Source organism: Atractosteus spatula, chromosome 4, assembly GCF_055471065.1.
Source record: "Atractosteus spatula isolate fAtrSpa1 chromosome 4, fAtrSpa1.hap1, whole genome shotgun sequence".
Lineage (NCBI taxonomy): Eukaryota > Metazoa > Chordata > Actinopteri > Semionotiformes > Lepisosteidae > Atractosteus > Atractosteus spatula.
This window is the reverse complement of record NC_142709.1, coordinates 17,357,482-17,383,040: the sequence shown is the minus strand read 5'-3', so window position 1 is coordinate 17,383,040 and position 25,559 is coordinate 17,357,482. Positions and strand designations below refer to the sequence as shown.

The 25,559-nt window shown below is 35.0% G+C and overlaps 1 protein-coding gene across 1 annotated transcript in view; it reads left to right on the top strand.

The window, feature by feature from the left end:
- The first annotated feature begins 8,557 nt into the window (after positions 1–8,557).
- stxbp5l (syntaxin binding protein 5L) overlaps positions 8,558–25,559 on the top strand; it is a 261,129-nt gene continuing 244,127 nt past the window's right edge. The window contains exon 1 of the mRNA XM_088914500.1: positions 8,558–8,731. Coding sequence (XP_088770626.1) covers positions 8,558–8,731 — 174 coding nt within the window. The remainder of the gene's footprint in view (positions 8,732–25,559) is intronic.

The window sequence follows — 25,559 nt, the reverse complement described above, 5'->3', positions numbered from 1 at the left end:
TACCGTACACAGCGTTGCGGGGCCATTTGGGACTTAGATCTGTGTTTCTAAGTAGTTCTAAGATGTTAATTTCAAATAAAATTAACTAATTAATTAACTGAGATTAAGTGTAAAATGTAACTTTAAAATATTAATCAGATGAGTTCCACGGACCGTTTTTCAGATTTAATATTCAAATATAATAATATTTTAATAACTGTATTTAGAAGTTATCTTCACATCGCTTAACACAAAGCATTAGATCAAAACTACATAACCATATAATATCATTATGACATTAAAGTTATCCATATATAGGATTCTTTATTTCACTATATATTTGTAATCGGCAGCTGTCAAGCCACATTCCTAACTATATTTGCTGAGCAAAATTATTCAAATACATTTAATAGTTTACATTCATCTTGTTGTTCCTGCGTGATGACAGGTACAAGAATAATATAACAAGGACAAACGCTTATACAGATACACTATATTTAAAAAAGCACAATCACGTTATTAAAAACTTAGGTGAATCAGTTTGCCTTCAGAGATGTTCCTCCTAACTTTTCTCCAAGAAGATAAAACATTTTAATCTGACTACAACTTAGAACATTGTATGAAACTTTCACAAGGCATGTCTGCTCAAAATCCTCTAATTATTTACCAAAAAAATCCTCTAATCTTTTTGTAAATAAAAGATTTAAAAAAGTTTGGTTACAAACATGCTGCTTTTAGCTAGATAACTTCAGAGCTTAACAGAAGGAACCAGTCACTGGATACAAGAGATCAAAACCTCATCTTCCCCAAAGTCATAATGACATATGGTATCATTCAAAAATTCAGTTTCTGTTCATGTTAGACATTCTTCTGCAGGGAATATTTAAGATATACATAAATTGTGGGTCTGCTCAGAAAGGCAGTGAGAGAAGAAGGACTATTAGCATAATTGCTTCTTGTGGGAATGTAGAAACTGCTATAAAAAGAGCTTGGAATTGGTCAACTTCTCCTGCTGTTGCCTTAAGTACTACATGGATAAAATGAAAATCTGCAGTAAAACACAAACCAGATGACATAAGTGTAAACTACAGCTAAAACTTAAAACTTAGAACAGTAGCCACTTCTTTACACAAAAAGGCAAAGTGCAGTCTAGAAAAACTACTCAACCATGTTCTTCATTAAGTGCTACTTTGGCTCGGTGAGACCCTCAGATTAATTAGTTACTAGTACCCATACAAGTTAAATAAACACCACCCCTTGTTTCCAATGCAATAATCTAGTCTGATTTTTCAGAAACTTGTCTTGCATCAAGCAGCCATGTCTACACACACAGAAACCTACCAAATATATAAAAGGCTTGTACACTGTATGTTTTTTGTTGTTAGAATTGTGGCAAACCACAGCCCCTAAAGTTTACCCTTTATCTTGTGTGTGATAAAAATGATTTACAGTGACCTGTTCAAAACAAGGCAATTACTTTATTTCTTGGCATAATAGTTTGTTGGATTCACGCTGTATACAAGGACATATAAAAAAGTCTAATATTTGCACAAAATCATACTCATGTTTGTATGCGTAATTGAGTCAAATATACAAAGTAATTTTATATAATCAAATTATATAAAACATAAAGAAAAATAAACAAAGCAAAAAAGAATGTAACAGATGTAACACTTAGCTATAATGTAAAATTCTTGTTTATGACATTTCTAAAACTAGAAATTAATTAATTAACTGACCACATGAAACAGACATCGTGCATTAAAAAGGAATTTAAAACTATGAAATATTTATTTATTTTAGAAAGTTTAAATGGAGATAAGAGTTGCATTACATGCCAGTATTCACATGCATCATTGGGGGATCATCTGTGTGCGTTTTCTAAAGCGTGCAACTTCAGAGAGAAAAAAAACAGCATCAGAGAAGGATGGGGTCAGATCCATTTGTTCAGATCAATGGTGCAAGCCACAGAAATCCACACCTGTTTCCAAATGGAAACTGCATTTCACACAAAGGTGTAAATGAGCTCATTCTATGACAGCCTCAGGAGCATTTGTAGGAGGGAACCAGTTCAAGTAAATTCCAGTAGACCTACAGTACATTTTCACCAGCTTTCAGTCCTGCCAATGAATAAATTATCAATTGATTGATTGTATAACTGTATAACACAATTCACAACTTGATCACTCCGGCCAAACACATCTGTTCCAAATAACTCAATTGGAAGTTAGGAACAAATTGATCTGAGATCTCATTCAGTGATTTCTTAAAAGAAATCATGGTCTCAGCTTCTACTATATGACGTCTCAGTTTTAAATGTTCATCCTCGGTTTTAAACACACTTAATTAAATAGAAGTCGAGCCCCCAAATGCAATTTTTCTTTCCAGAAATTATTTACTCTCACATTATTTAAGGAATGTACAGTAGTTACAACACCAGAATCACATGAAAGAAAGTTTAGAAATGAGATAAAGGATTTCAACCCATTATTTTCATTTAGTAACTATTCAATTTTGCAATCTTATCCAGATGTTTCCTGAAATTATCACAGAGAATAGGTTCAAATAGAAATACAAGGCATTTTGTTCCAGGTGTCCTTGGCTTAGTAATTCTGAGAATTGTGAATTCATTAATCACATACTGTACCCTCATAACCGCATCTGTCAAAGACCTACAACATATTGCCTGTCTTACTTGTAGTCTAGCAGTTTACTATTCCACGCTCTTTCAGCATGGTTGAAGGCTCCTTGTATAACACTTCAAAAAGCCTACCTTATATAACTGCAAGTGAAGCACTAAATCTGTGCATCCTGTTTTACAGTTTTATGTTATAGTTTTGAATGTACTCTGAGTGTGCCAAACCCTTCTAATGTATCCAGCAGTGTCCCATGACTAAAAGAACTGCAGTACTATTTCAGTATTTATTTAATTTTGTAATTCCTTATTCTATCACTCCCATTCTGTGCCGAAAGATAATACTGTAATATGTTTTACCCACCTTATACAGTATTGATGTGCTTTTGGCCATTAATGTAGGATACAATTGTTAAAAGCAGGACTGGCTTGATGTCAGAAGAGATTTAATACTTACTGTCATTATTGCATTAGCCTTCAGTACACACTGGGATTAAGATACTAAAAGTTAAGGAAAGGAAAAATATATTTGTAAATGTTAAAGATAATAACTATGTAAGAGAAATCTACATTTGATGTTTGATTTGGAATCTTGAAGTTATTTTTTATCTTAAAATATTTCCCCGATTTAATGTGCAAAATAAATCAAATGGCCTTCTCTGTTTTGTAAATTGTTTTATATTCTGAAATCCACATTTATCCCCTTCTATTGTTCAAGAGATTGAAATACTGCCAACCATTCATTTGTCATGACAATGATGGGTAACACTTGCTTACACCATTTCTAAGTGTTTTATACATAGAATATATTAATACAGTTTTAATACTGACTTAATAGAATGTGATAGTAATAAAAATCTACTGTAGATCAAGTGCATGTTATTAAAAACATTAACCCTTAACACATCTTAAACAGTACCCCTCAACCTGGGTTTATTTGCAGGTGTTTTTTTCTAGCTAGACTGCAGTATAGAGTAGATGTATTAATGACTAGTTTATTAGTCATTGATGATTTGTCATTTTGCAGTGTCTGTCACTGTCCAATAAGTTAATGACTGAGAATTCCCATATTAAACAATTATTTAAAAAAAAACTTTTTTCTGAATGCAAGATAATTCATTTGTACATGCAACATGTCATTCTAGTTCTCAGCATCCACTTGTTTCCTGCAGCATAATTTTATTCTGTTTTGTTTTAAGGGTGTAATCTGTATGTGTGCTTCAGCATCATTGTTTTGTTAAAAGCAAAGCATCTGGCATTCAAAATGTCATCCTGGTTTTTAATCCTAAACGTTTTCTTTTTTGTTTTGATTTATTATTTACCATAAAACTTAGAAGTGATTCTACATAGTAGCATATTTTCAAAGAATTGTTGTTTTGGCTGTATTGACAAAACAAATCAGTGTGGGGCTACATCAGCACACAATAGCTACAAAGGAGCAAGTACCAATTAATTCTATGCTGAAAAGTAGAAAGAAGAAACACAACAACCCAGCTGGTGAATCTTCCTCAGGTGTGGTCACACCTGGTTCAGGTTTGGGTCACACTGTAATGACAAAGAAGTGTAGACTTTAACTAAATCAACGTAGGTCAGTAAATTAAACACATACTTGAGAACTAAACTACAGAATTATATAAATGGATAATAAAATCCTATGGAATACTTTGAGAAGGATTTAGAAAAGGTAGATCTTGCTTAATGAGCGTATTAGAGTTATTTAAGCAACCAAAACAATTATAGACAAATAAAGAGCATATAATATGATCAATCATAATTTTCTGAAGGCTTGATAAATCTCCTCCTAAAATATTAATGTTTTTTTTAGGGACAAAGGGTATTTGAGAAAAATGGTTCTCTTTGGATTGGGAAGTGGTTAATGGATAGAAATCAAAGAATAGAGATGAAGGGTAAATGTTGAAACTGGGGCGATGTACTGTAATTAGCAATGTATTACACAGATCTATACTAAGACTCCTTCTCTTCCTAATTTATTGCAAAGGTTTAGATTCTAGTATAGTTTGTAAAATAATAGAATGGGCAGATTATACCAAACCTGGAAGCTTAGCAACCATTGTAGTAGCAGAAAACTAATTCAAAAAGATTTAAATAAAAGACTGGGAGAACATCTGACAGATGAAGTTTACAGTACATAAGTACAGAATATAACATGTACAGTACTGTAGGTAGCTAACTGTAAATATAAATGATGTTTTAACATAAACAGCAACCTCTTCAGGCCCATTTTCTGTATTCTAGTCACTGTATTGAAACAATCAAAACAGCAAACAAAATGCTAGGATATGCAGTTGAAAGCATAGAATTGAGATAAAGACATATTATGTTAAAGACGTATAACCTCATTTAGAATATTGGGTACAGTTATGGTCACCACATTATAAAAAAATACAACACTTCTCTAAAATCAGTTTGGAGAAGAGAAACCAGATACTTTCCCAAGCTTAAATCATTTTCCTACATTGACAGGCTAAAGGAACTGAACGTTTTTAGTCTGAAACACAGAGGACTTTAAGTGGACCTGATCCAAGTACCTCCTTTGCCCAGGTTATGTAAAACATGACATAAACGAATTTGGCCTTCTGTAAAAATCTCCCGTAGGTCCCATAATATTTTCAAGTTCCATATTGTTTCTGATTGATATGTACTGTAAGGAGCGAGTAGTACAGTGAATTGAATTAGCTGATGTATCGAATGGAGTAGTGAAGTGTAATGCAGTCACCATTAGCTTCCACCAGGGCTCTGTTTTATACTTCAGTGTTGCTTTGTTTTTTACACATGTTGCAACCTCTCTATATCTTCAAATGCTTTTTTGCTGCAAATTGTGAGTAATTCATACTGCAGTCATGTTAGGGAAGCACCCGGGTGATTTTATTATTTTGATTATTTGCTGTTTTATTTTATGTTTAATTACTGAACAGTACAGTGTAGGGTAATGAAATATAAAGTACAGTATTTGCAAATTTGTTAAAAAGGTAATACTGTATCTAAAATATTTATTTAATTTACTACGGTGACACCAGTCGCCACTGTTTTCTACAAATTGGTCTGCTGATGTTTAAAACCAGGGAACTGGCTTTCAGGAGGGTGCAGAATTCTGCTGGCTAGAAAGGGTTAAGGCCATGGAGAAGGAAAGGACCAACCAAAGAGAGCGGAGACATAAATACGTGGGGTTCTTTTGAGAATGACTCAGAGAAAGACTTGTGTCATATATCGTATACAGTATGCAGGAATAGACAGGATATATTCATATTGCTTTTGGGAAGATCAGATCTGGAACAGAAGGAAGAATGTTCATACGAGACCCAACCTTCTCGTCTTCTGGGATCCACAAATGATGGGCATTGCAAATTCCGCACCCCAAGGATGAATTACATGACTCTGTGTTGCTGCTTTACTATTTTCTATCCTAAAGAATACCCATTTTTAAAAATAATATTCTGGTTGGTGTAATTACCTTGACATTTGAGAAGGATAAGTGATATAAATGTCAGTGGCATTAGTTATTTGGCCTGAATGAAGGTTTTGGGCATATTCAAACAACTGTAATATTTCATATACATTTAAATGGGACTGTTGGGAAAGAGGCATCATGAACAACACCTGTAAACAATAGAGGGTACTAAAAGCATTCATGTCTAGAAGCGGTTCCTAGGGTATAAAATTAACTGGACACCTGTTAGCCATCAGTGATCTGCAGAAGACGGCAGTATGTTATCCTTACAAGTGAAAACTGTTGTCATGCAGTATTAGTATAGAAAGCAGAGTAACACTGCTGAGGTACTGAGGTTATATCAATGTGAGATGGGACTAGTACGAAGACCAGATAATAGCAAGACAATAGAAAGACAGATTAAGGGTGACACTTGGCACTCTGGTGTGGACCACTAGAAGACAGTAAAACCTGCTGCTGAAATTGCCATAGAATTTGCACAGGAAAGTCAAAATGGAAAATGTGGCAAGACATATTGCCAATCACACTAAACACTCATCAGTCTCAATGTGGAAAGAGATGGCAATGCTGATAGATTGAAATATTGCATCAGTACCTTTGCTGGATTATTTTGATGCTAGAGCAAACTCACCCTGGTGCCTATCACTCATGGACAGACTTCATGCTACAGTACATTGACTTATATGACTGGAGATTGATGATGCCTGGACAGACAGTGTTTGATAGACAAGACCCATTTCACATTTTGTCGTTCATAAAGGCACTTCCAATTTTAAGACAGGGGTGGACTAAAATCTACATAATCAAAATTGACAGTGTAGTGTGTCTTGTTGAGCAGTGGCTAGCAATTATTCTACAGTAAGAGTGATAAAAGACTGCTAACCTTCCTTGCTGAACTGTCAGCTGCATAACAGGCTGTAGTGCACTATGTTTATACAGCATAATGCACCACACAGCTTATGAAAACTGCCAAGACACTTGATAAATAATTGCATGATTAGCCTATAGTTCCCTCAAGCTTGGTCACCATAATCTTCAAGGTTAATGTCATGTAATTATTTAATGTTGCACTATGTCAAACAGGTTTAGTATTTGACAGTATCTACTACCTTGACTGGTAGTTTGACTGGAAAAAGACTTCATTTCTCCTCATATTGCTATCCTCACCACTGAACAGCTTCATGCAAAGGTGTAACAGCGTTCCCTATAGACCAATTTTAGGCATAATTACCATTTATATAAATAACAGAAAAAGATAGTGGGATTCTAGGTTTCATTACTTACATGAAGCAGTAGCAAAATATCTTCCCCAAAGATTGTAGTAATTAAATGCTTTAGTAAAGTTCAGCAATTTGTTATTATATTCAATAAAAAACAGGAAAATGCCAAAACAACAAATAGCAAGTAACGTTTGAACTTAACGTACCTCAAATAACGATAACTCAGTAAATACATATTGATTCCAGTTAGAATAGCAATAATGAATAGAGCAGGTGTCAGATACAAAACAGCTGGTAAAATTAATTCTAAACAATCAGTGAAGCGCGTTGGCTTGAGCTCCGATTTGGGTTACTTGCAAAATTAGGTAATGCAGACGAGAGTCGAAAGCGCTGTAAAATATGTGCATGGACTAAAAGGAAGGGTAGTACTTAGACACGTTGCTGTAAAAGGAACACAAAGCTTTTCATTAATTGGCAGTCGCTTCATATATTAGCCAGCTACAGCCAGTGATAGGCGGGGAGAAGCCGTAGGGGCAAGAGGCGGAGTTCGTGCTTTTCTTTCAGTACCATGGACAGCAGCTCGCATTCACTGCAGACGAAAGGATTGTCGGAGAAAAATGCTTGAAGACGGGGAAATGCTACCATGCAGCGTGAAAAATGAAAATGCTCTCATTTTGTAAAATAGTTTTCTGGTTCGCATTTTTACAAGGCGAGTGGGAATAGGTATTTGGAAGAGGCAGCGATTACTGATTTTAAGAACCTGTTTTTTTTCTGTCATAACATTAAGGATCAAATTGAAGACACATTCAGAACATTTATGCTAGCATTTCATGGTTTATTGATCTGGTTATCAAATCAGCAAACCTTCAACACTGTCTTTGATACCATCTAAATATTCCGTTGCTGATGAATAAATATTTTCTCTAATTTTCCAATGCTTTTAAGGGGATACATTTTCTTGCCTGTAAACATGAAGTTTCATGGTGTAATTTAATACCGTATGAAATTTTAATGTATTAATAAGTCTTGGCAACATTTTTGATGCTTGTTGTCTAGAAAGCTGGCAAGTGCGGAAAATGAGCTGTTTCGTGGACATTATGTTAGATAAAGATGCGATCCCTCTACGACTTTTTTAATTGTACTTAAAATTAGGGGAAGGAACTGCACCGATAATTCCCGGAAGAGTTTATTTACTCATCGGAATTCTTATAAATGTAATTCTACTTGACCGGAAAACGAATTTTATTTTTTGAAATGAAGAAGTTCAATTTTCGAAAGGTGTTAGATGGTTTGACTGCCTCTTCCCCAGTTAGTACCGGGCCTCCCCTGTGCCCAAGTGGTACAGCTGGAGTTCCCACGGCGGTGGCGACCCCCAGGGAAATGGAAGTACATGAAACCCTCACTTCTGAAAACTTTCAGATCTGCAAGGTGAGTTCCATAACGTTATCAACTGTGTTAACTCGCTTATCACCACATTATGCTGATGCAAAACATTTTGTGCTCTGTTTCTCCTTTGTAGTTGTTTTGCTATAATTTCTTCTTGCAGAAGACAGTAACCGTGTACAGGTTTTTTTAGTTATAAATATAATGCAGTGTAAGATTGCAACAAACAAGGAAATAAATGCGATTCTTACTCACGCAATGATTGACAAAAGATATTTAGCAGAAATGAGTCAACGACGCCCTGTTCATAAAATCAGTGGATTGGAAAGCTGTAGTTTTTCCAATTGTTTCCTTGAGGCTAACTCAACTCCGAAAGCATGGGTGTATTGGAGATCACTCCTTAATGCGTCGAGACCGTGGTCTACAAATCCTGAATCTGTTTAGCACTAGAATTACAACTGAAATGTCTTGTCACAGTGCATGAACCAAATCTCCAGAGGCGCAAGTGGCTTTAATCATTTTATTCATGCGAAAGTGTACTTTATTAGAAAACTGAGGCTTCAGAGACGTGCCTTTTTGCAGGATGGCACATGTTTCATGTTTCAAATGCCACTGTTTGTTTGTTATTCAAACCATATCGTTTATTAATTATAATGATTGTAATGCAACTGTTTTGAGTTTGTAGAAATGTGTATTTATTGTACAGCATTAGGCTGCATTGACTTCATTCATACCAATAATGTTTTCTTGGGTTGGTGCCAGTCAAACAGTACATACTGTAGCAACAGCTTTCAATCCAAATATTCTTTCTAGAATAACTATGTAATGGTGGGAAAAGAACAAATTTATTTGGAAAAATAATATATTCACTGGTGCTCCCTCTTTTGAACAAATAAAAAGGTAAACAGATGTCTACCCTCTATACAATTAGGCAGATTTGATTTACTTTAGTTTGGATTATTTTTAGAAAGTACAAGCCAGTCTGCTCGATGATGTACTGTATTTAGAGCTGACTACAGCGGTTATTTCTCAGCTTCAACTGAATTTTTCAGTTTGGGGTAAATTATTCATAGAAACATGAACAAGGTTGGCCATAGGAAAGAGAGTTTGTAAGGGAAAAGCAGCAATCTTTTTTTTTCTAGAAATGCACACTGCACTGGGGCATAACGATCGGCCTGTGACAAAGTGCTGAAATTAAATATAAACCCCAGTCAGAAGTTTACCTTATACAGCACATGAAGGTAGAAGAGAAAGAGAATTAACAGAAAAATAATGGATGGTAAAAAAACACTCACTCAACAAATATTATTCTATTTAACTTTTAAACGCACACATGCATGACAATAACTTGATATCATGGCACTGTTCGCTGTTAACAATAATATTTTTTTAAGCTTAGTGTATAGAAAAAAAAACACCCAGCCCCAGGCACAAGTACGCAATTAATAATTTAATCATATGTGTTGCAGAAAAATCATAATATCATAAACATTTTGCCACTTTCTGCCAAAGTCAGAATTAAAGTTTCCAAGTCACAATTAAGGTGGTAACTAAAAATATTTCTTCTGTGAAGCACACGTAGTAGATAATGAAAATTAGAAAGTCTCTTGCATTATTCCCCTCAATCTTCCAAACAAGCTAATATTTGGTATACAAAGCAGAACTGCAACATTGCAATGTTAATGAGGTATCCTAATAGTTTTTGATTAACTCTGGTATGTTGCACTTAAGATTCACATGTATGTTTATCATTGTCAGTTGAATTTTGCTGCCAGATGTATTAAAAAGCCATAAGGCTTCCCAATGATATAAAAATGTATTATAAACTTACATTCACTCTATGTACCTGTATGTAACTGTTCTGTTGTTTTAGAGTTTAGAAAATACAGCACCTGATAATTTTGTTCTAGTATCTGTACTGTACAGGTATTTGTTATTACAATGCAAAGCAGTGATTGTTGTTGATTTTAATAATACATCTATTCTGTAAAGATAATTTTGTCTTTACAGAAATTCATTATATTTTAAATCAGATAAATTAAACAACAAAAACAACAGCAACAACAGCACTAATAACAACATCAATAATAATCCTTCTCATAATCTCATATGTGACCATATCATGCAAGGAGTGTTCATTTTAAAATACATTTACCTTGCAAAACATTTAGCTAGACTGTAGCTCATTTGTTGTTAATTTATTTATCTATGGGATTCTAATGCTAAACAAAGAGATTCCCTGTTATGTTCATAGACTGGCAGCAATCCTTTCATCATGTATCCTTCTATCATCAGATCTCAGAACTTCTGCAAGACTGGGCCAGTTCAGTACTGGGATGGGAGACCACTAAGAGAAAAGAGATTGTCACTATTAGTTGTGGATCAGCATGGTGATGGAGATGTCAAATCAAGGTCCAGGCTACTAGGTCATTAAAAATCCCAGGGCATTTTTTTGAAGAGTAGGCTTATTAACCTTGAAATCCTGATTGAGTTCCACTTTGGGACTGCTCAGTCTAGTTTCCCCAGAGTTTGCCCTTTGTTCAATCTCTGTAATCTCTCCCTTCTCCACCTGATCGGTCATGTATTGGGCCAGGTAATGCTCAATTCAGAAGTTCAAATTATTTTAATTATTATATCTTTAGGAACAGAAAAAGAAGTCTAGTTGAAGGGCATTTTAACTTTTTAGCTCTTCATTTTTTATTTTTTTAAATGTTTTTGTTCCTAACTTGAAGAGCTAGTATAAATCACATAATACTTTGAAATCCATTTGGAAAGTATTATATACTTAATCTTGAGAATCCCTGAATGCTACAAGGAATCAAGTTACAAGGTTAATTCCATGCTGAAAAGTAGAAAGATAAAACACAATGTTTCAGTTGTTGAGCCTTTCTTGGGTATGATAATGTTTCTATTGCTGAAATGTTGTGTTTCTTCTTTGTACTTTTTAACAAGGAATTAAGCTTGTTCCTTTGCAACCAACACACACTGATGCAGTTCCCTACTCATTCAATTCTACTATTTCCTTAAGTGCTAAGGAATGTCATAATGTCAGTTATGCATCGTCTGCATCAGTTAATTAATAAAGTAATAATAGATCTGAACTGATTAAAAAAGAACAGAGATCCAAATAGTATACAGTACATAGACAATTAAGACATAGATCAATGTATAAATAAACTGACATTTGGTATTTTTAAAAACATGTAAAATACTGTATCAATTGATTATCAGTTGCCTTTCCGAAATAATTATCTGAAAGTACGGATTTTAAATTTCTTTTTCATATTTGGCACTTCCTTTTATTCATAGAGTCACATTAATGTAGTATGGTTTGCAAAAATAACTAGAAAAATATAGCTGAAATACGATGATTATTTTAAATTCTGTATATGAATGTTATGCAATGATATTTGTCTTATGGGATTAAATACTCTACATGGTACAAGAGATGAAAATGATATCATAAGGTGCCAATGAAATCATGAACTCAGTAGATTGTTTTGCCTCACCTTTTTACAGCATTTTACCAATGATCCTACACACTGCCAGAAGATATCTTTAAGTACACCTTGGCCAGCTCAGCCACAGTGCCTAAACTATGATCATTACAGTGAGATCAGTCCCCCAGAAATGCTAAACAATTAACTTGTATTATGGTAATGTTGCCTGCAGTTTCGTTTGGGCTATATTGTTTGGTTGATCAGAAGTACACCAGTAATAGAGGTTCAAATACAGTATATGGTCTGATCCCATGTGCTTATGTTACAAATACACTACTGCACAGTATATGAATGTCTGAAACTTTGAGGCATCACTTACTAAGTTCATTTCCAAGTAACTGGTAAAGTGCAAAGGCCCCGATAGTCTCTTTTTTACCTGTCATATTCTGTAAAACTGTCCCAGAACTCAAGTGGTAACCTTGTTTAAACAAAGGCCTAAATCAAAACAAAAGACACCCAGGAAATAGACTTGGGATAGTGAAAAACATGGAGGTAAAAAGTGACAGAGAGTGACAGAATATCAAATGTATCAATACATAATAAATGTATTTATATTATCAACACATAATAAAGATCCATACACTCTGTTCCTTTTCATGTGATGGATAATGTGAATCATGGAGGTGGAGTCCATGGGGGATTAAGTGTTTGTTTTTTAGTATTCTCAAGGGAAAGGCAGTATTTTGGAATAAATTGATTATATTGTGGTTATTTTCAAAGGTATTCCTGATGAAACAGACAGTAGCTAGGGATGGGATTGCCTCTATAATTTCTGGTAGTTAAGCAATTCTTGATTTTTAATGATAATTAGTTATCTACATGCCCGGTTGCCCCTTATTTTTGCTGTATATTTCTCCCCTCAAAGGCCGCATACACACCGCTCTGTAGCTCTTGAGCAAATCACAAAAAATTATCATATACTGTATGTTTTTCTCTAAAAAACACATAATCATATCCAGAACAATGAACGGCATTACAATGGGTCAGTTAGTAAAGTGACATTACCAGACAAATACACTTCAGACAGGTGAAGTAAAAAAGTTAGAGGTTTTATTTTTCAACATACAGTAGTCCCCTTTTTCATCCTCATTTCTGTCACTTCTCTACAAGGTTTAGATCCCCTTGTGATTAATTTGGCCCAGCCACTCCTGTATCACCTATTTGATGACTGTCTGGCATAGTTCAAATTTCTGCCTCACAGAAGCTTACGTTATTGGCCCAGGCAGATGAAAATGCGGTAATGCAGAATCCACACAGCAAAGTCTATGAATAACAGTGCATGGCACAGACAACATTTCACAACATTTGCATGCAGTTTCACTCCTGCTGCTCTGTTTCTCCAGACCCTCCATCAGCTCCCTGTAGTGGCACACATCAGCACAAACAGCTCAGACTACTCCGGTCTAAACAGTCTAGATCCAGTCCTTCATTTTTCCATACCGTATGTCTCCTCTACTTTTCCTGCTCCTCCTTTCACCCAGCTATAGGGGTTGCTCATTCTTATCCCTGACTCTGTAGTGGAGGAGTGAATTAAGATAAGACCGAAAAACCACTGGGAACTCCAATCGCACAAGGAAAACAGTTCATGAGTAATTGAATCTCTCTTTTTTTAACCACTACGCTTCTAAGGGGGTGATTAGTACGCACAGAAAAATATGAATCATAAAAAATAATACATCTGATGGAAAATCTCACAGTTTGTTTGAGAACATTGTGAGAAGAAAAGTGATATAAAAAGACACTGTAAAAAAAAAAGAGAAAGAGATGCAAAGTATATATTCCTCTCAACATTCATTTCTGAGCTTAGAGTACAAAACATATAACAAAGTACTTAGCATTCAAAATATATGTATAACTACCTCTACTGAAGTGTAACATGGAAAAGGTGCACTATCTCCACAGTTCTTCTATGGCTCGACCATGCTTTCACTACTCTTGTACGTGTATTTCCATAGGTTTATGTGGTCAGTATCAAGCTTTCATGGTTTCACTGTGCTTTATTGGACTATACTCCGGAATTTCTAAAAAAACAGTTATTTGAATTAATTAAAATTAGAGTAATACTAAAAATACTGAGGTACATCTTATTTGATTATAATGCATTTATTTGTAAATGCTATTCAAAAGAATCATAGTTCTATGCAATATTAAAAACCGAATGCCTTATGTAAAAAAATCATAGTAAATACACCTACTTCAATCAAAAATTAAAAAATATATATTAAAAGCTGTAACAAAAACATAAGATTCTAGTTAAGAATAAAGAAGTGTCTGAGTCTCTGATGGATATGAATTCTATCATTATGGCATTGCACAAGAAAGGGCTCAGTCACTGGTTATACAGAGCCTAGTTTTAGGTTAAAATAAAAAGTAACGAATAAGTAGATCTCAGTGTTGGGCTATTTGCAATAAAGCATTAAAGTAATCTGAATTTATAGCACTCAGTGTCTTATACCGTCTGTACATAGGAGATACTTAAAATGTTATTCCAATTTCATACAGTGTAGGTCACACATTTTGATACCTACAGTGACCTGCTTACACTTGATTTATAGATGATTTACAAGAAAAGAATTTGACACATTCTGCTAGTAGTAACAGATCACAGGTAATGTTCTGTTGCTCTCACACAAAGCACAGTGCATTTGTACTGGAGGCCAATGAAATATGGACAATGCTATGGCAGTATGTTCCAGTGGTGTCTTGGGACTTACAGGTAGCCAGTATTATGTATGGAGTGCTAGAGGTTCTTTCTCAGAAACTGATTTTATCTTGCCAGAAGCCAGTTATTGTTCTTCCAATCAGTTGTTGGAGTAGGAATGTAGCAGTTTTGTTGTGTAACTAAAATGAATGTTTCTTAATGCAATATACTGTAAAAATGAAGTTACCAAGAAGTAGGGCAACTTCAGCAGTTTTTTTTTCTGTTAAAAAAGGTATTTCGAAACAGAGCTATGCAGTTTTCCTCTATACTAATGTTTTCTTGGAAACTGTTTTATAAAACCACAGGTGGCCACTTTAAATTTAAGACATAAAAGGTTCCTTTTAGATGCACAATTTTAGGCTGCTGCTCTTTATAATTTCCCATATCAGAGGAAATCACACTGCCTGCTCCATCATTACAAGATAAAGCAGAAATAGCAGCAGACATTATAAAGACCCTCCCTGGTGATATCACATGCTATTGTTAGCCCTTACTAAACCCACACTAGTAACCAGCTGCTGCAGGTAAAAGGAGTTTGTCAACAGCCTAATGGATACAGTGTTAACGGATGAGCAGCTGTTAAATTCTAATTGACTTTTCTTGGAGCCAACACAAAGATGCAATGTCATATGACATTTTAGGCCTTTTCCCAGTGCTCTTATTCCTGACAGTACTTAATTACTCCATCTATCAGATGTATTAGTTCAAATGTTTTATTATCATCATCTATATAATTACTTATTTAAATGCACAACATATAACACAAACCCTAAAGTAAATACAATAACAAAGCATTTAAATGCACTAGAAAATGTAGAAAAAAGAAGAAAACAAAAAATAAAAACATACTGTATCCACTAAGTAGTGAACAATCTTTAGGTAAGGAAAGACATGGTATCGAGTAAATTACCAGTTGGTGGTAAAATTCAACAATAGATGTCATGTGCAGTCTAAAACATCTTGAGGAAATTCAGGGACTGAACTTTTCTGGCTTCAGTGTTAAGTCCTTCATGTTCCAGACCTAGTTCCCTCCACAATTGTGGCATAAAAGGCTTAATTTCAGCTTTGGATCCTTCTTGGCCAACTTGCTTTCTATGTGCTTGGATATGGCAAAAACAGGGTTTGCAGTTTGCGTCTCAGTGCTTTGGGCAAATAATTGAACTCAAATAAAAAAAGAGTTTTGTTCAGTCTACTTATGAGTTTACCTTGTTGAAAGAAACACAGCAGCATAATAAACATTACAATTGACAACTGAGGAGTCAAGTCACTTAGCAGTTAGTAGCTGACTGATTCAAGGATTTCATCCAAGCATCTGCTTAAAGAAGCCATGATATCAGGTTAAAAAAAAAACTGGGTAGTTTGTCCTGTTCTTGGCTTTAATTGCACGTCTACTGTACATAGTTTCTGTTTGTGTTCAGTTTCTTAAACCTGTCAGTCCAGTACATTCCATCAAACCCTGGGATATATCTCATTAGTTTTATGTGGATTTGATTTCAGAAGGAGTTTAACTATATTAAGTTTGTTACAGAAAGTAAAAAAAAAAAGTGCATTCTGAAGTATGAAGGCTCATCAGTCCAAAAGCTTATCCTTGTTTCCGTACTGTTAAGTAGACAGAGCACATGGCTTCCTCCTAGAACGGACACTGGTCCACCACAGTTACCCAAAGCAGTGCTGGAATGCTTTTCCACAGCTGAATGGACTAGAGAAAATATGGTGAGATTCCTTGCTCAAGGGCACTTTAAGCATTTACCAGTGTCCCCATTTAGTCAACTGAGTGCAAAGATAATGAATTACATGTGTACTACAGAAATGTCTTAGCCAAGAAGATGCTCCTGAATTTGATTTAGCTGCGTTGTGTGCTTCTTTAAATGCAGACTCCCTGCTAATGAAATGAAGACTTGATCAGGCCATTGAGAATCTGCATTTTGTGACCTACATCTCTTCGTTTGATAGCAAATGCCTTTTAGATGGCATTGGGGATAGAAAGGTTGGATATAGTGCATATCATGGCTTCATGTGTGTTTATGTCTATTACAAATTCCATTGAAAAATCAATGTTTTCAGATGCCTCAGTTTGTATGCTTAGACAGCAACAGCACAATGTTTTTTATCCTAATCTCATCATATCTCAAAAGCTCAGCAGGGCCTGGTCAGTACTGGAATGCAAGACTTCCAGAAAACACCAGATGGCAGCTGTGTTTGGACGTTTGGACTTTGTTGGACTAATAGATGGCACTTTTTCCAGTGGCCCCATTATGGTGACTGGGTATACCATGGTGTACGAGGTGCTGTTTTTCAGAAGGAACAGGTTAAATCAAGGTCTCGACTCCTTGATCATTGAAGATCCCATTACATCTGAATTCCAATCTGGACTGGTACAATGTGGTCTAAACTTGCCTCCTAATTTAACCGGTGAAGTAATTTCTCATTTCACCTGATCTGCTCTGTAGTGTGGCTGGTGCAGAATGGCTGCGATGAATCATTAGTTTGCTAAACTCAGGAGGTCCCCTCCTATATGCAAAATGCTCTTGAATCCTTTTGTTAAGCTTATTAATAATGCAAGTAATTATTCTTTGTGTAAAAGCATAACTTCTTTTTGTCTTATAATATTGAATGATTTTCCATCTGAAACTCTGCATGCCCATATAGGTTAAAAGAACAATACACTTGTTGCACTTGTTGTTTTTACCTTCAGAAATATCTGCTATGGTGGTGCTGATGCATTAGTTCATTCTTTTTGAAACTTTTCCTCTCTGTATATTTGTACAGGACTAAATACTGCAATAATAATTTGTGTCTAAACTGGAACTGCATGCTGGCAAAACATAATAAACATAAACATCTATACCAAAATGTCCTAAATTCTAAGCCTTTATTTTGCTTGATAAATGAAATCCTATTCCCACAGATTAGAACAGATATACAATGTCTTTTTTCTTGTACTGGTAAAATAATATTATTCTGGGCCTTTTCTATAGAAATTGACAGCCATGCAGGATAGGCCAAACTACGCACTCTGTAGTATTTTAGAACACTATTTTGTTCTAAAAAAATATAAAATATATTACAGTGTTTGCTTTTCTCAGGAGTGACACTTAACAGAAATCTCCAGTTCATCCAAAGCTTTGTAGAGGGAATGATTTTTTTTTCATAACCTTGCGACTGTGTGAATGCTGCTGAACTGAGGCATAAATGCAATCAATCTTTAATCAGCTGGACCTGATTCTATTTAAACATTTCGCAGTCCTGGATTGTACCCTTCACTTAAACATCTGCTATTACCTTGTGGATAAATGAAGTAATAGGTCCTTCTTATGAAATGTACTGTATTCTGGAGTCTTTACAGCATTATGTTAAACTTTTCATGTACTGTAGAATACAGGAAGATCAAATTGACCAATAAAGGAAGGTTCTTTGTGGGGGAAAAAATACTTTGAGTCTTTCAGTTGAAATGAAAATAATATAATATTTATATAATACAATATGAAAATAATACTGATTTTTCATAGACAAAGGCGAGAGTACCCAGTAAGTTCAAAAGATAAAAATCTAGGCAAGTAGGTAAGAAATACATGCTTTTTGATATGATCACATACGTTCTCCGAACCACTTCAGACAGCAGTAATGTACTGTACAGTCTGATTTTAAGAAAACTTAATTAAGCATTAGTGCAACAAAAACTTAAAAACAAGTATAACATTTTTAACTTATTTATGTCTTATTATATCTGTGGAATCCACTATCATTTTCTATGTTATATCCATCTGCCTTCTAATGATCAAATCAAGTTGCATTATCAGTACAGCACCTGTACTGCAGGTGGAGACTGATGTCAGATCTGACACGCCCATCTTGTCAGAGCCATTCACTGTTACAGAAGAGGCTGCTCTCACTGGAGGAGTGGTACATCTCTCATCATGTCACTGAAAGCTCACAGGCACACTCAGCGAGTCAGACTGCTGTACTGCAAACTGAGGAAACCATGGAAAATTCAAGCCCGCCCTACTCATCTAATAACCAATCATGTGCAGCTGCTTGGGTAATTTCTGATCTTAGTCTAGGCATAGACCATCCACAAGAAAGCATATGCAAAAAAATAATTCTGCTTTACTATTGGAGATGCATAGAAAATAATAGTGTGAATGTATGATCTGAAAGATTTAGAAAACACTGAATAAGATAGTGGTTCATCGTTGAATCATTCCAATTCACTTGTATTAGTTGGATTTTGTTATTTATTTGGTAATACATTCTGTTGTATAATACGTCATGTTACTTGCAACTTGTAAACACATCCACAAAAGATCTTGATTGTGCAGTCCCAAAGCACAGGTTTCTAGTCCTGGTCCTGGAGACTGTTTGGTGTAGGCAGTGCTTTGAGTAAAAAAAAAAAGAGATGTACTTTAAGAGTGTATTGATTCAAATAAATCTGTTTCCACTAAACTGTGCAGACTATAAAGACTCCTAATCACCTTTTATCTACCATGATGACATTTAAAATTCAATTAACATACTGCACATTTTAAATGTTCTCAAAACATATGTAAAAAAAGTTACTTTCTATTGAGGTTTTCAGACCGTTTTTCACATGCATTAATAAGCAAAGGAAATCTGCAGCAGTGCAAACATACCTGTAATGTATAATCCAATTTTTGAATGGTTAAAGTCTTTTTTGAAAAAAGCCTCATATAGTATGTGTACCCAGATTACAGATTCTACGTTGTAGCTCACAGTATGTTTTTTTCTCATGCATCTGTCATGACATTTGCTGTACATACTGAACACTTTTCACAGACAGATGTGCAGCTGCTTCATTCATAACCGAGCAGGTCTAGCCTCCTGTGATTGAGGAAAATAGACCTGACTGAGGACAAAGGAACAATCTCCTGATCTGAAGGGAACAAAATAAATAAAAAAGAAATGTTTTATGTTTTATATACATCTAGAAGAATGCATGAGTCTATCTTGTAATGGACTGGTGCGTGGTCTGTGCTTCTAGAATGGGCTCAAAAGTGCAAGAGATGTTTAAAAGGAATAAACTGCCTTTTGGTACTGTATATAGCAATAATGTAGCAATATTTTTATAACATACCACTACTTGTATGGTTTTGCACATACTTTGTCCTTTTGCACGTTCTGTACGAAGTTGATGTATTAATCCAAAATCCTGAACATCATTTCATCATAACAAGGGATTTTTCTGTCTCGTTTTGCTGACAGGGTTTGCCATGCCTTATGCAAGAAAGAATGGCCAAAAATGATACAATGTATAAATTATTAAAATTGATGGAATCGATGGAACATGGTGTTCCCTCTGGGAAAAGACCGATTAAGCACAATTTCATATTTCAGTAAGTGACTCCAGGCACATTTCTGAAAAATGGCCAGTTATGTTTTCTGTGTGGAATTTGTTTCATACACTGTGCTTTTTCCAATGTTCCTGAAATAATTATTTGCGCAGATCTGGTTTAATCAGTTTTGTTATATTTTAAAAAAAGTGCTCTGTTATATACACATAATGAGGACGAGGTCTTTTTTGCTGCCTGTGAGTTTTACATTGCACCAGCCTCAGCCCACCAATATGCCAGGTCAGCATTGTGAGACATGGCCAGTTCCACCTCTTTGAATTCTTTCTTTAGCCAGTTGAGTAAGAACAGAACTACTTTAACACATTTCAAATTCCACTTTCACATATTAAAAGCCCAGGTTAGCAGGTACAGACAGCTGCTACTGTATTCCATGTTCTGGTTTGTAATGTCTGGTGTTTTTGAAATGGCCAGAGAGAGTTAATATTTCCATTCCCATGGTTCATACATTCAGTAAACTATGATATTATTGATGTTACATTATTTTTGTGAATTTTGGGCTCAGTTAAAGGAAGTCTTCTGTTTTTGCTTGGAGTAGTGTATGAGCTCTCTTAGGAGACAGGTCCCAGTCATATTTGCTGGTGACCTTGTTGTCTAGCATTTTTTAGGTCCAACCCTTTAGTTTTGTTTTTACTGTACGTTTAAGAACATAAGAAACATTACAAATGAGAAGAGGGTATTGATCTAGCCCATTTTGCAGTTAGTTGTTAATTGATGTAACGGTCCCATCCAGCTGTTTCTTGAAAGAAGCCAGGGTATCAGCTTCTATTATATACAGTAGCTCTTCAGTGTGTTCCAGACCCCCTCAATTCTTTGGCAAGGAACTGCCTCCTTTTGACTATTGTCGGAAAAGAATTAGGCTTTTTTTATTAGCATGGCTTGATTTTCTGTTGAATATTACTTTGGTACTTTGCATTGTTAATATCTGATCAGGGTTAAGGATAAGTGTTACGCTATGACTTGGCAGAATAAACTCTTTAATGTATACAGTAAATATTGTGACCTAGTTCTATAAGAAGCCATTTCATTTTCAGCAAAATGTTTGCATGTTAATCTCCTTGTACAAGGAGTGAGCACACAATCGTGTCCTATTACACAGTCTGATGAAAGAGCACAAACCTGTGTACTACTAAGGATTTTGCAGATACAGTATGTCAGTGTGCTAGTCTCTGACAAAAAGAAAACAAAATAATGACTCAGCAGATGGACACATGATCATGTCTCCAATAGGAGAGAATGTACATTTTATATTTTGGTTTTATGAATATTTTATAAACTTGCAAATTGGTTTTGCCAGGTGTGCAGACTGTAGTTAACAGATACAGTAGTTGTTGTTGCACTCTTTATAAATTTTAGTTTATAAATATGCAGTGGAATTTCCTATGTCTCAGTTCTCATCCCAATAGCTTAGACTTACACAACTGTATTGATTTAACATATATTCTCAAAATCAACAAAACGTTTTACTCACTACTGTTTTAAAATATCTGCCTTCATTTTTATTTAAATGACACACTTTGGGCTCAGTTTGTGCTTTTATATGTTTTGTGAGTCATTGCCTGAAGAAATATGAATGTCATTGCTTGAAGCTGTTCTTTATCCCATTGAATTCATCTTTGCGTCACGAATTAAGACACAGTCAGTCCTTTATCTTTATATAACACTGTGGTGTTTACCAAAAGGGTTTTGTTTGCACATCATGCATTATTCACCATGCACTTATCCATGTGCCCAAAGCTTTGCCAAACTGTCAGATGATCATTTCAAAACTATTAACCTGAAACAACTCAATGTATATCTGTCTAAATCTTCTCAGTGATGACTGCATAGTTAGTTGGAGAGAAAGAGAGTCCTAAAGTGGTTTCATGAGATGGTTATACAGCTCTTAATGTTTCTTATTTTGATTTATTATGTGCAGTATTTTACTGCAAGGTCATGTTATAGTATTATTAATTTGGCTGATGCTTTTATCCCAACTGTCATTGACACCACTGGGCATTGTACTGAAGCAGTCTGCTAGAGCAGCACACTACCTAGTATTTGAACCCACAAACATCCGGTTATAAGTGCAGACCCCTTCCCTCTCCTCTACAATGATGGTTTTTATTATGAATTTTTTGCTTTCAGAGCAGATGTCTGCATTCTGCATATGTGTAGGAGCTACTGGTAAGGATGTTGCAACAGCAATCATCATGTAACAAATGTCTTCAGCACTGATGTTCCTCTGTAGCAGCCTGGGTATTTTTAGGATGTAACTTAGACATGAAATAAGAGGATGTGTTTAAATACACTTCTTAAATTTTCAGTGAAGACAGGAGCATGGGGCACTGGTAAAATATTACAGGGTCTAGAGGACTTTTGACAGGCATGGACTATTGGTTAAAGTATGGAATTCACCCTGCTTTTTATTTTTTCAGAAAATGTCTCTAATATGAGCATTAATAAAAAAATATTATTTTAAGTTGAGCACATAAGAAAGGTTACATATACATTGGTGGTTGAATTTGTTAGTTTAGCATTTGCTTGTTAGAACCTTTTTGCCTATCAATTGATTTTGTTACATTTTATGTTGATGAATGTTCTTTTTGGTTAAGCTGTCTCTCATCTTATACTTAGATCTTAAAATTGTAAAATTCAATAATATGAAGAAGAGAATAGGCAGGGAAGATCCTCGGTTCAGGCTGCAGATTTAAAGTTTACATCAAGATATAAGACGGGCCAGTTGGCTCTTGTTTGTAACCATTCCTATGTTTCTTAAGAAAGTTCACAAAGGACAGACGACCATTCTGTTCATCTACTGTCGCTTGTTTGTTCGTAGTTGTTTGATTTAAATACCTTAGTTTGTAAGAAACAAGGGTGTTAGCTTCATCAACATTGGGATGTAGCCTGCTCCAGACTCCCACAACCTTGTTCCCAGTGTGGGTTTGGAATGGATTCTCTCATCTACAATAAAAGAAAAATGTTATTTTCCTAGATGCTCAAATCGTAGGACCCTTAGGACCAGCCATGTTAGTCAAAATATAGCCAACATTAAGAACAGTTAGAGAGAGCCAGTGGAAGAAGGATATGATTCATTTCCCTCCTGTTCCCCTGCCGGTATCTACACTGTCCAGGTGTATTAGTTTAAACAGCACAAGAGTGTCCCTTTATTATGATAAAAATATATATTTTGATAGGTGTGGTTTTATAGTGCAAGCAGAATGCAGAACAATTCTATCTACTATGTTGTTATACTCAGAAAAGAATATTAATAATGGAACAGTTAATCTCGACTGTCATGCAGTAACAAAGGCTCTAGAGTCTTGCCTTAATAATACTGTACATCCAGCCAGAAACATGGAGCAATACCTCAGATGTCTATTTATAGTATTCAGACTAGTGACTTTGCAAATTCAAGTACTAATGGGATAGATTTAAGGTTTTTCAGTCTCTTAGGGTTTTGTTTTTATTCATAACTCCAAATAATGTCTTAAACTGATAAAACAGGGTTTGAGAACATTTTTTTAAATAATTAAACTATCCTTTTTTTCAAGACTATAAAAATTATGTGATAAATTCTTGGTTTAAAGGATATTATAACAACAAAGATTTTCAAACAAAAAGAGACCATTTGGCAGATCTAGGTCATTTAGTAGTTTGAAGCTAATTGATCTTAGGATCTCATTGAGCCTTACCTTGAAAAAAGCCGTGGAATCAGCTTCAACAACATTATTGGGTTTTTTCCAAATAATAAGATTGTATTTATTCCCTTTCAAAGACCTTCAAAGAGTGGATGGAGGTTACAAGTAAAATAGTACATTGTCTTACTATTTATGATGTATTATTCAATATAAAACTGTTTATTTTTGTGTTTCTAATTGACTTACTGACATGATGGAGCTATTATGAAATTTTAAGAAAAAGGCCTTTGACTGCTTCTTAGAATATCACTCAACACATGGTTTGTAAACTGGGATACCAGTCTATTTTCTAGCTTGAACTGATTTAGTATTGCCCATGTCACAGCTGCATTTGAAATGCCTTGAGCAGTAGGACTTATTACAATCACTCTGCAGGGAATGGACTGGGTCACAAGGGACAGAAAGGATTAATATCAGGGAAGCAGGCTTATATTTAGTTAGAATCATTGCTCAAGGCAGTTTTGCTAATTTCTCTTAACTTAGATGCAGGGAGTTTAGTATGTATGATTTTGTGTGAAAGCTGATTAAATTGCACAAAATGAGATTCATTCTATCCTATCTTAGAAGACAGCTGGATTTAAAGACACAGACTAGGAAAAAGGCCACAAACTGCAATGCATAACGTACTGTAAGTACTGTAGCTCAGCCAACAGACATCGTATCCACTTACAAGTATGCTCAATTTTCTCTGTCCTATTGCAAGGTTTATCTTTACTCAGTGACTGGAGTTGCTGAATAGCAAGTTCATTTTTATTATTATTCACAATAAGGAACAAAAAAAATACAAATGTATTCCTGACAATTGGTTTACATTAAAGCAAAACTACAAATAAAAAGGAAATCATAGTCTTAACTTCACGAGATTTGAGATGTTTTTTCATCTTTGTTCTTAAATGAAAGTACATTTCTGTTCCACAATGATTTTATTAAGATTAATAACTGTAAGGAAATATTTTGTATGAAGTATTAATACGAAACCCGTTCAAAGTCCATTGTTATTTCACTTGGTCCATTTGGTGTGTGGCACTTTCCTCTAGCCTATGTATGGCATGATGTTTTTATCTGTGATGGATAGCAGACATATTCCTGTGTGAAGGGTATAAATACATTTTGTTTGACTAGGTTGGAAATGATGCAATTACATGTCAATAGCTGCACTGCAGTGCCCACATACAGTGCAAGCAATGCACAAAACCATTTACAAATAGGGTTTAATCCCTCTTTACCAAGCTAAATGTTTTTCTTATTGCATTTTGGAATACTTTCCAAATTTAGCTTAAAGCTACAGTTTTTCTTTGTCACAGGGATGTGAAAAGCTTAGCTCGAGTGGAACAGGAGTCTTGACTCCTTGTTACAGAAACCTGAGAAAATGCAGTCACTAACTTTCAACGTAATCGTTTGTCTATTTTCAGGGAGTTGACTTGGTTGAACCTAAAGCACCATTCTTCTTTTAATATCCACAGCTAAAGGTGCTTATGTTAAGTAAGAAATATATAATTTGAATACATTTCATACATTAAGAACAGCTGGTACCCTGGCTTCTTTAAGGAAATACCTGGTTGAGATCCTGGGATAAATTAGGTAGTAGCAACCAAATTAGACGGGCATCTTCTTATCTGTAATCTG